Here is a 12,531-nt window from a genome sequence, read left to right as displayed (position 1 = left end):
TTTGATCCTAGCATGGGGCTTCTCAGAAGTACTTATCAACGATCCCGCGTGCAGGACCTAGGACCTTCGGTGTCACGAGCGAAAGCTTAACCTCTAGATCGTCCAGTTGGCATCCAACGGTATTTATGCCAAACCTCAATAGATTCACGGTCTTGCAGCCATTCATCGTGGGTGCGCACCGCTGAGGAGTTTCTTGCTAGGACAAAACGGCCATCCAGTGCCTCTAGGTCTTCAACGGCGGTCTAGTTCAGATCAAGTCATGAATTCATAATCCCCCATTCAGATAATTGTCTGATCCTTAAGTGCAAAGTCATCCGCTACTGTGGTGAGTTGAAAATGCATATTTCTTCCGTGTAGATAATTTAAAGACTGTAAAGAATATTATAGTTTTGTTTAATAAATTGACTGATTACCATGCCGGTAGTTTTACGGACGAAAACACCTTGCCACTAAACTCAGAAAAGCTTAGGTAGGTACAGTAATTCTGTTAATGTTTTGTGGTGGTGCATTAAGACGGAAATAAGGGTTTCTTTATAATTCCGTTGACACAGATGTGGTTAAAATGAAGGCTGGAAACAGTCAGGCTCAATACCCTATATTCGGGTCATTGGACACTATCGTCTCATCATTTTCGAAGCAGGCTTGTATTACTTCAAAATGTTAATCAATTAGTTAGACGCAATTGGATGTCCCACCCTTCAAATCCCAGTCGAAGCATGTGGGAAGTGCATTAGAGGCTGAGCAAGTCACGGCTTCCATTTAAATTAAAGCTTAAGATTCGATTAACTACATGAGGTTCAACGGCTATATCAGACCTTTGTGCGAAAATTATTCAGCTGATGTATAAGTGTGATGGACTTGAACACACTAAAAGACACGGTACTCAACAAGCAATTTTGCAGTTTTCTTTGTCATCTGAGGAAGAACTGCGGAAGTTCGATGCATGTCTTCAGCAGGATCAGACTATTGCTTTATATTCCAGATGGTCATTGTGAACCGGTTAGTGGATAATCCTAGAACGTCCATGTGCTATATTTTGTCATACATAATGACAACTGAGGTGACCAGCCATTTAACACTACTTGACACTTCATCCAAAAAAGCGTCTCAGAATCAGTTTCATAGCAGCATACGAAGTAAAATGTTTTTTTCTAATCATTATGTGCAACAACATCGCGGCTTTAATCGTCATCCGTTAAAGAAAAAGAACTTACCAAACAATGTGAGATTATGATGCAAGAGTACTCTCACATGGAGATTATTTTGATTCAGAATAGTAACGCAGTAGTTTAAGAAAAGCGCTGCAGTTGAATATATTTTTGTGTTCAACTTATTTTGCAACTAAGCTTCTTCCTACCATGCGTTGTAGATGCCTGAACTTACAAAAGAAGAAAATGTAACGATAGTTCCCGGAGCATTAGTTTGTTACTAATCTAATTGTAAACTATGGTGTTATTTCTCGTTAATTTATGTCTTTACCAGTGTATCGTTTTCTAGTGCAATCGACTGCAGTCATCGTGTTTTGTAATGAAAGTTAGGGCGGTTATAAAATACATTTTAAGTTAGGCAAAAGGTAGACAATGGAGCGTGTAATTAAGAGAAAGTTGAACAATTTAACGACATTTTTAATATAGAGCAACACGGCAATCTGTTCAGAAACTAGAAGACATGCTACTGTAGAGGAGCACTAAGTGATGAGATAAGCCATCAAATGCCCCCCATGGCAAGGTGATAGGACTAGGCGATAAACCAGGAGAAGTCAGGAACATGAGCTTTCACTTGGATCTGAAGATGTTAGTCTGTTGTGGCACTGGACTATAACCACACGACCTTTGAAGCGGAGCATAAAGTTGCTGAAAAGATTTACATTCAACAATTGACACGAAGAGAAGGTTAACAATGGAGAATGTGGAAGTAATAAATTCGTTGAGACGGATTGCAAGGCTTAGCCCTGCAGGCGTGGTCATTCTGTATAACTCGTCTTTACTCACATTAAATATATTATTCTATCCTGAGCCAGACATTGCAGACATTTTACTGTTAATTGTTACAATACTATGAGTCAGTGTAGACAATGACGTGACTTCCACGTAAGAACTTATAGATTAGGAAGTCACATCACGACATCTCTAGAATTTTAGGATTGGGCCTATCATTATGATAGTTCTAATAAAAGAGTGGACCTTGAGTCCCAACTGATACATGGCTTCCAAACGAGATGGATGATGAAATTGGATGGAAGACATGATGAGTTTTAGATACGTAAGGGTAAACAAAACACGAGTGACGATTCGCGTTAGGAGTTACTTCAAAGTCGGAATATACCATCCATCCACGTGTCCTAACACTCAAAATATGTGAGAATACAGGCAATACAAAGGCTAACGTACCTGGATGTTGATCAAATATTTCTCTCTAGGGACTCCAACACTTAGTTGTCAGAAGCCTTACAGGAAGAATTCAAAAGCGGTTTGTCACAGCCATCAGTTCAGACTGACTAAACATGTGGGTCGCGCCACGACATGAAACAGTGACGGAAAACTTTCAACCTAGGATTATTTACTGATGAATGATTAGCTTCGAGTCAGGGATGTCCGTATCCACTCATCAGTGGGAAGCAATAGTTGCGGTAAGATCATGTTTAACGTGGTCACAAACGTAACATATTAGAAGGACGAGAACAGTCATCACCTTAACTGCACTGTAGGAGACTACACGACGATGAGTGAATGTCTTCAAAATGCCTTATGGCCACGAGAGTGGTGAAGGCTAACAGTAGATGACTACTGGGGGATAGTGGGGGACATCATTCAAAATATTGTCCTCAAGATAAGTATGCATTCGGAAAGTGAAGATCTTGGGTTAAGCGAAGGACGGATCGCTTGCTGGAGACCGTGAAACAAGTTGAAAGTCGCTCTAAAAAATACGGATGATAGCTGTTACTTGGGATCGAGAAACAAATGCTGTCTGAAAGTCCTCAGAAATAAAAGGTGTTTTCAAGCCATGCTAGCTAATCTGAGATACCTCTCTTCATACTCTTCATACCAGGAGAAGCCTAAAAACCTGGAGATCTGTACTCTTGATAGGCTAAATGGCAAAGATCCCACTAATTTGTAGATGCGGATACCTTTGATGCCAACTTCGTGGATCAAATTAAGTAGTAGCCCGTAACTGCAGTACACCTCTCAACTCTAGTGCAAGGTAAAGGTCTGGGCGACACTCAACTAATCCCTTGATCAGTAATAAAGGGGTTAAAATCCGTGTTTGCAGGAAGGTCACCAGGATGTGACGTCGTTCGACCTATAATTCTAAAATAATGCACTGAAGCCATCAGCACACCAATGTGTGACCTAGTGTGGCACTCACTAGACATACATGGGCTCCAAAGAGTGTGGATGCATAGCACTCCAGTCTCCATTCGGGTGAGACAGAAAAGACATAGCTCGTTACAGACCAGTTAGATTACTCTGATCACTGTCAAAGGTAGTGGTAGGACCGGCCAATGAACGAAAGAATAATTTGGAAGTTAAAAACGACATTCTCTGTGAAGCACAACACCAATTCAGGAAAGGCAGGTCCTGTGTGTCCAGTATACTTATGGTATGGAAACGCTGGGTGACCTGATGGGACCAAAAGATATTGGTCCATTTAATATTCTCAGACTTTGCAAAAGCCTTTGATACAATACCACATGTGCTTCTCGTAGTAAAGGCTGCAAAGATGGATTTCACTGAAATACCTCATTGTGGTTCTGAAACTACCAAGGTAAATAGAGTGCTTGTCTGTTGAAAGACCTTGATATCAGGAGTTTTGCAAAATGATTTTAGGTCCTCTTCTGTTTTTGACCTTTATTGGTGACCTATTAGACAAAATTAGCCAGGTGGCACTGATTTATGCAAACGGTACAAAGATCTGGAGTTCTATGAAGAGCTAAAATTATTCACCTGGGCTTCAAAAGAACATAACGACAGTTGAGCGACAGGTAGTCGACAGTGAGTTGAAACTAAACCTATCAAAGTATCATGTCATGAACATTCTTTCTCATTTTGTTCAAAGCACATACACCCTCGATGGAAATCTGCTTCTAATTGTCTCTTCAAATAGTGATCTTGGGCTTGCAGCCACGGAGATCCTAGACATGTGTTCCAACTACACGAGAGATGAAGCCAAGGCAATTTAAAATCTGAAATTTATGCAAAGACAACTTGGCACAATCCCACTAGAGTTGTCTCTAAAACTATTGAAAACATATTCACGACCTTATTTTGAAATCCACGTCATTACGATCTCTTTCTTCAAAACATACATAAATCTCTCAGATCAAATACAGAAACGGTCAACTGAGTAATAGGGCTGAAACGTATATCTAACGAGGACGGACTCCAAAATCTGGAACTATTCTTGTTAAGCTACAGGAGAATAAGAGGTAATCAGATAAAGGCATCTGACACATTAAGTACACCAAGCCATCCCAACATGAACAAATTGCCAGGGCATCACCACCATGCTCTTCGAGGCAACCCTCGAAAAATTGCACATCAAAGAGCAAGCACCCGGGTACGCGCTGATTTTTTCTCGTTAAGAGTTGTTTTCACTTGGATTGCTCTCCCAACCAAAGTGATCATTGCGACATCGGTGGATAGCTTCAAGAAGAGACTTTACAAACACGTACTCACCCATGGATTACTATTCCTCCCTGACGCATGTTTCACAATTTGCCACAGTTGCCATTACTGCATATCAGTAAGTGCTTCCTGTCTTTCTTAACAACACCTCAGTTTCGCCTTTTATTCGTACACTTTGGCCTTCTCACTGTGCCTACATTACCAATTAGTTTACTTATCCATTCATTCCTGAAACCATCGTCTTCTAGTAGCATTTGAGTTGCCATTCAACTATTTCCACATCGCAACCAACCAAACTCCTACCTTGTAATGTGATGGCTGCTGGCATCCAGAAACCCTACTACCCTGAGACAAACGCACTCACTCAAACTACAAGATATACAAATTCAAAAATAACTACCAAAGCGACTAGAATTGGTGCAGTCGATTGACCAGACTAACACTTATTGGACATTATCAAATTTTTGGAAATGTATCAAAACAGCAGAAAGCGAGCTTGAGCAACGTAATCTTTTTTATGTTCCCCTACATAAGTTATTGGATATTGGCTGCCTTGACAACATTTTTGAACGATGTATTAGTTGTTGCTGTCAGATAATTTTCACTTCACAATGACAAAGAGAATGAAATCGACGAGGGCATTAAGCACGAGCAGTATTCCAGCCTATGCCCTGATACGTCAATTTTATACTGAACTATCTCCAGATAAACCGTAAGTCATCATGAACTAGTGATATGGATAATTATGAAGCAAAAGTGGTACTTTCATATAGCTTTACATGTTCTCTGAAAGCTGACACCAAAATCCACAATTTTATTCATATATACAGAAATTATTCAGCCGTCTAAGCAGTTCTCATCACATATTCCACTACTACAATATTGTATATAAAGTATACTGTAATTTGAAAATTACTATATATGTGCTTAATTTAGCAGAACTAAATCCGATTTTGCTTTTTAGCTTAAAAGTTCTTGATCAACAAATGAATTTTAAAGATTTACTATTGGAAATGAATATGTTTATATGCCAACTAGATACCATCAAACAGTAATCACTAAGTATACCTTTCACGACTCACAAGATATTAAACTACTAAATAAAAACATACATTTTAACAACATATTTTTTCACAGAACATACGAATGGTTCTAGTCCATTTGAAGTTTAGTTTGTAAAGCATTGATGAGAAAATTGTAGAGCTTAATAAAAATGACATGTGTGACTCCTAGACTTGGTCCTTCTGTAGATGATGCATGACATGTAGTCCGGCATCTAAAGGTATATTTTACAGAACCTATTGATTTCTAATAGAATGATACTTTGGCAATGTGTTATGTAAATAAGAGAATTATTAGTACTAAAGCTTTGTGTTCTTGGTTGTTCTGTTGTGTCCTATTATGCTTCTATGTATTTTGCAAAGTTATTGCCATGTTATCTAACAAGACTATTTTAACCACCTTATAGTTTGAGTTATATACGGTTGAGATTCACAACCAAGTAAAAACTACAAGTTTCAACCAATTAACATTAGTTTAATCCAGACGCTAAGAAATGATGCAAGAAATCCATTTTATCTGCTTCACCAAATACTTAGCTCATCATATCAGTAAATGAAAGTGGTTTTATAATCATTTGTGGTTAGCCTGGGTAAAAGTTTGTTTCCCTTTATTCATTCACGGTTTATGTACATCTCTTCTGAATTGATTAAAACTAAATTCGACCTCCATTTATAAGGATAGCATGCGGATTGACCGGTGTTGATTTTTTCAAATTGTTTTCCAGAGAAGGTGTTATTTTTCCTCTTTGGTGTTTGTTGATGGGTCCGTTATCATACTCAAATAAGGCGTCTGATTTCCCAAGAGAAAGTGACTTGAAAACATTAAAAGTTTCATCAACAAAAGTACATAAAACTTTGATCGAACATGTCTATTTTTTAAAAAAGTTATTTTTTGTTTCGTATTCATCCACGAGTTAATCAAATTCAAGTTGTTTGAGCAATGAGTAAATATGGTCTTCTATTTATGGTCGTTTTCCTGATATGAAAACAAAAATTTAGTTTTTGCTCTATAATAAAGCATATTAATAATGTGAACCCTAATACCAATGAATATCAGTGTATTTGTATTCCATATATATGTTCCTTTAGAATAAATTTGTCTGAATTTTTAAAGATGTAAATCGCATATTTCATCTGAAATACATTTTTTGCGTGATTTGTGGTTTTGGATACCTTAAACAACGTAGAAACATCTACGACTGTTGAACTGCTTCTATTTAATTACCTAAAAACGCAAAACTACAGCTCTGACTAAGATGGCTAAATCCCTATACTTCGTCATATTTTGGAACTCACACATGCATATAGACTCTAGATAAAAAACAAATTCCGAAACTTAATGATAACATAAAATTGTTGTTCAATGTTCTCTATACCAATGCTCATTGCCGAAAAGCTTACAAAAGTAGGGCATTATCTTACTAAACGTTTGTTACTCAACTACCGCCTGCCATGAAAGAGCTCATTACAAGCCATCGTGTTAAAGGATATCAAATCGTGTTCGTCAGGGTTTTCATTGTTCCCATCGTTGTTTAGATTTAAGACAAATATTTTTCTGAAGATGAGAATTTTGGTATGGATTTGTTAAAATCTACCTTTCACTTGAAAATTCACATATTAAATCAAATGGTTCTGTTTTTTAAAGGCACACAAAAGATAACAATATTTTGGGTTGTTGGGGAAACTTTCTGCCATGCATTTGATCGTTTTTCTTCCGTAGTGAGATAACGTGCTAAATTTAACACTATAGGCAGAAACCTCAAGAGGATATACTGCTCCCCATTCTTATAAATATTTACATTCGACACTAATTAATCTTACACACCAGATATTGTAGTATCCAGAAAATCGAACAATCGGCGCATATTGCTCTTCGAAACAAATGTTCTTTCTTTGTCACTCAGAGTAACACTTGACTGTCTTATGACAGCTTATCCCAATTAAATTGATCTCCCCAGAAACTGAAATCTCAAAAATATTCGGCGGTTATGACTCGGTTATTGATACCCTTTAAAACAGCTTTAGAGATTCTTTTTGATAAAAGTAATAAGGGTTCCAGCTATAATAAATGTTTTTACTGTATTAGCACCTCACCAAAAAATAAGCAATGCTTAGGCTTCATTATAGGTCGTATCTTAATGTTGTTGTTTTCAGTCTGATTGAAACACAAAAGAATAGTACCACTTATTAAACCCACTTGGTATTGTTTACTTGAATCTTCCCGTTGATGTTTAGGATTGAGATTAATCAGTCCCTTATTGGCGTATGTGCATACTGTGCGTATCGCCTCGATTCTGCTGGGCACTAGTCACTATGCACCTTTGCTTATAATGCTTGTGAATTAGTCCTGTATCGCACAATATGCTTATATGCTAATAACAGACTGATTAATTTCAATCCTAAACATCAATAGGAAGATTCAAGTAAATAATACCAAGTAAATTTAAACCTCGCCCTACTGCACAAGCAAGTGGTTATCAGGACTCAGTAGCTAAGTAGATAACGCGATGGCGTTTGAAGCGAACGGTGTTGGGTTCGAGTCCCGGAATGAACATCAACTCTGGGGTGCGAGTACATCCAGCTGATAAGTCCCAAATGGGATGAAACGCGCATCCTGAATTCCATTGCTAGCCGCTGTTCATTTTTGCTCAATATCACTGATAAGTGAAGATCTCAGGAGCTAGTTATTGGCCGTACTAAAACAGAATTAAAATCACGACAATTCACAAATTGTGTACGTACCATATCTTCCACTGTATAATTTATTAAGTAAATAAAATGACAGTATAAAACGCATCTAATTGTTTATTAACATGAAGTTTTTATCATTAGATATATAAATAGCTGAAAAATTAAGTTTGGGTAATTATTTGTTTGACTTCTTAATTTGAAAGTGTCTGGTCATGCGTTACACATACTCAACCACCTACGTTATTATCATATTGAGCTTTCTTTTACTATGTATTTAGTGAGACTCCTGTAATTCACACAAAGTTCTTCATTAAATTTGTATTTGTGAGTACATATTGGCTAAGCGTATCACCTTGGGGAAGATATACAACGAACTGTCAATTAGGTGTTTTTGACTGAAAAATTTGTTGTCTCATGCGGAAGTATTAGGATTAAGCCTTTCTGGATGTGGTTTTCTTGCTAATGTAGCTGTTTACATATGCCAACAACTGCTTTAAATATCAAATACTGTGTTGTAACCACCAAACACTTTGAGTTCAAGGAAAAAAATTACTGCCTAAAATGATCCTACGCCTGAAGATGAGCTATCTGTCAGCTAATTATTAAGTTTAAAAACTGCGGGGTAAAGAGTTTCTAATGAGATACTATCTAATTTTAGGGTAGTATGCAGACCCGACAACAAATTCAGTTTATTGTCAGCTAAATAGGAGAAGCAGATACTTGGTTGTTGTATGTGGCAATAAAGTTACGTCTCGTCCATTTTCGTAACTTACATGGCATCTCAAAAAAGAATTCTATTTTAGTATGTGAATATTTATTTAATGTTAAAATTCAGCTTTGTGTTACGGCGTAGTCAATATGTAGGGATTTTATGAGCAAAAGTGAACATTTTAAAAAAATATCTTTGCCTTTTCAATACTTTTGCAGTTCACATGCGAATTTAAGTCGAGTCACTTATTCCATATGCCAGTCTGTGTATTTGTATGCAATAACTAATACCTGAATATTCTAAACACTTGGTATTCTTATTAACCATATTAAACAGATAAAATACGAATTGTAAATGTGGTGCAAATTTCGGTCAATATATAACAGTTATGGATTATTTATATCTATGTGAAGTTCTTATATTTGATTACGTTATTATAATTTGTGCCAAATTAGAGATTGGTTTAAGACATCGTTGATAAATGCTGTTATAAAGTTTTCACTAATTATTTAGCTGAACAAATAAGGGGAAAGTCATCAACAATCAGTGAGTATACAACATATAAATGTACTTCTTTAAAACGTGAGATAACTGGTTTCCAGTTTTATAAGTATCGGTCAATGTACGTAATGTTGTGAGGATCGACTACATTTATGAACATGATCAATAAAATATCTAATCAATGCACTATGAAAGTATTGGATCTTATGTCTGATACCTGTATTTCCTGTCACAGATTAGAATAGAAGTTTTAAGGCCAATGCACAAAATTTCGCGATTCAATTTCGACTTACTTCATAAGTGTAAATCAGAAAATGAATAAGAATCAGCTTAAATATACAATCTCATCACAATAACTAGCTACCCTAATCTCAGGTCAATTTAAGTTAAGCAGAAATAATGGCTGATTGACTAAGTACTGGCAGTTGCCTTTCTACTGGCAAATTCAGGGAGCCTGAAAAGAAAGCATTTGAGACGCAATGACTTGAAAAAATTCATAGATGTTAGTTTACTAACATATATTTCCCAAACTTTTAACAGTATACGTTTATAAGGAAGCCTATCGCACGTATGAGTTCCAAACTTTTGATTAGTCAATACAGACAGGACCTACCTCTGAAAATAACTCCTGATACAAACTTTGTATAGCCAGATAATTCATGTTTAAAATGAATATGTACGAATACTAAGGAGTTTATGCAACCTGTATTGGATCAGAGTAGAAAAGAAGTTCTGAAAAAACCATCCAGGATACTAATCTAGATAACTTGTTGACTGTGTACATGTTTACGTAATTACTTTGCACATTTTTATCTGTACCCAAGTGGGCTACAAATCTTTGCTACAACGAAAAATCAGGTAAGAGTAAGAGCACTTGTTATAGCACAGCAATTAGAAAATATCAGAGGCGTTTTTCTATTTAGAGGTACATACTGATATTACTTTCTGTCGAAACTACTAGTGTCTTGAGTGCTGAGACCTGCATTCTTGCATTTTAACAGCTATTAAGATTCTGATATCAAAATTATGAGGTTTAACTGAAACCAGTTATGATGACTACGGTGGAGCAATACATAGTCGCATACCTGCTTCAAAATAAAGTATTTCATTGTGGAGACTCTTATTCTGAACAAGTCGAAAAACGATCTAGAAAGTACAGATTATTCTTTGATTATTATCAATTCATAATTAGACTTTCATGTGATTAAAATTTTTATATTAAATACGTTTTACCAATCACACCATATTAAGATAAACTTTGAACTTGCTTTACAGACACTGGTACATTTCATGAACTGTACAAATTTATTGGTTGGTTAAGTTTGTGAATTTATCCGATATCATTATAAATAATCATGTTTCAGACATGGTTTTTATTTTAATACCATGAAAAGTATCATGAAACATTTATATAGTATTGCATTGACTCTCAGTTAATACGTCACATATTGAAATGAATAAACCGTAAGTTATAAAATACAATTGTTAATACTAAATAAACTTTGTGATGTCCTTCGAGTAATTGAAATAATAATATGAAATACCGCCACAACACGTCAAGAATATCTCTGTTTTATCACTCATAATTTGTACAAATTAATAAGCTAAAATAGCTCAGCTTCACTATATAATTTAAATGAATTTTCTCTTTCCATTCAAGATAGATTATGAAATGACTCACATAATATAAGCTATAATGAGCTTGAAGTTCATAGCTCGGAACTTCAATCAAACTAGGATACCGTGTAGAGAACAATAGTTTGATATTTTTAGTGACTTGAAGAACTTCATGTTTGTCCAGATTCGGTTTCGAACTAATTTGTGTTTCAGCGGAATGGATATATATTTATCAGCAGATAAATTCTTATAGGTTAAAAGACCATATATTTTATATTTGCATCTACTTAAACCTACCATAAACTAACTATTCTTTTTACTAAGAGTTTATTCTGGCAGTTATTTGTGGCCTGTCAATTTTTTATTACAAAATCGGAACTCAAAGTCAGAAACAAACGATTGATACCAAAATGCCAATCATATGCCTAAGCAATCAAAAGTTGATATTCTATTCCTCGCAAGAGATTTGAAGTGGTTCTTCCAGTAGTGAAAACGAATTACTACCAAGCTATCTATGTATTGATATTTTCAGACTTATAGAAAGCTTTTTAAATGACTGAAGAGATAATCGTAAATTTCAACTAAAAACGCTATAAATCATCGTTATCTAGATATAGATATATACGGAAATTTGCTACATTACCATTTGGACACGGCCCCGAACAAATGAAATGTCCTCCTAGAGTGTGACAAAACACGGCGAAATCACTTTTCTGTTACGACTTTTAATATTCTTGTTAAAAATTTTAACCATGTTATTCATTACTTGGCTTCTATTTGTAGATTATCATTACATCTTTTAACGAGTATCATTTTGTGTTTGGTTATCAGCCTTCAATTGTGGTCACTCAATCTAGTGTACAATCTGTCTAGTCACGATATGTTATTAATAAAATTCAGTATTGCTTCAATCGATAGAAGCTTTGCTAATACTTAGCTGTGCATCCAGTGGAACTAAGGCCTGTGATTCACCAAATTTATTTTTATGACCTAATCTAGTTCTGATGTTTGAATTAATTGCTGCATGTTGTAAAGGTTTTATTGCTAAACAAACCGAAATATGGCATAAAGTTATTCATTTCAATGATTAGTGCAATAAATATGAAATTATTCATCAGTTTCATTGCAAAAATTTGTCGAAAATGGTATTCAGAAATGAGACATTTTCTTTGTCTGTACCATAGACCAGAGAAAGGTTTTTTAAATTAGAGTTCAGTTTGTTTGGCCCGATGTATACCTTACCTGATCAGTTCTGGATTTGATCAATAACTTATCATAGTAAGTCTCTAATTGGCATATATGCATACTGTGCGTATTGCCCTCATAT

At 35.7% G+C, this 12,531-nt stretch overlaps 2 protein-coding genes across 2 annotated transcripts in view, besides 1 other annotated feature; both read left to right on the top strand.

Annotated features, from left to right (window-relative positions):
* Positions 1-3,375: 3,375 nt before the first annotated feature.
* On the top strand, positions 3,376-5,680 carry Smp_127290 (hypothetical protein; the record flags this gene model as incomplete). The annotated part of the gene is made up of 2 exons (XM_018792693.1): positions 3,376-3,417; positions 5,564-5,680. The coding sequence occupies 2 exons, from the start codon at positions 3,376-3,378 to the stop codon at positions 5,678-5,680; spliced, it is 159 nt and encodes a 52-aa protein (XP_018644127.1).
* A 765-nt stretch (positions 5,681-6,445) lies between these two features.
* Smp_127280 (diacylglycerol O-acyltransferase 1) overlaps positions 6,446-12,531 on the top strand; it is a gene marked incomplete at its 5' end in the record, with an annotated part of 43,148 nt that continues 37,062 nt past the window's right edge. Inside the window, one exon of the mRNA XM_018792692.1 lies at positions 6,446-6,590. Within this exon, the coding sequence (XP_018644126.1) occupies positions 6,446-6,590 (145 nt within the window). The remainder of the gene's footprint in view (positions 6,591-12,531) is intronic.
* Positions 12,113-12,193: a sequence feature (Short protein (Smp_000330, CAZ27721.2) was converted to a misc_feature.).

This window comes from Schistosoma mansoni (assembly GCF_000237925.1).
Source record: "Schistosoma mansoni, WGS project CABG00000000 data, supercontig 0187, strain Puerto Rico, whole genome shotgun sequence".
Taxonomy (NCBI): domain Eukaryota; kingdom Metazoa; phylum Platyhelminthes; class Trematoda; order Strigeidida; family Schistosomatidae; genus Schistosoma; species Schistosoma mansoni.
Note: the sequence above shows the minus strand (reverse complement) of the source record. Positions and strands in the feature narration are given on the sequence as shown.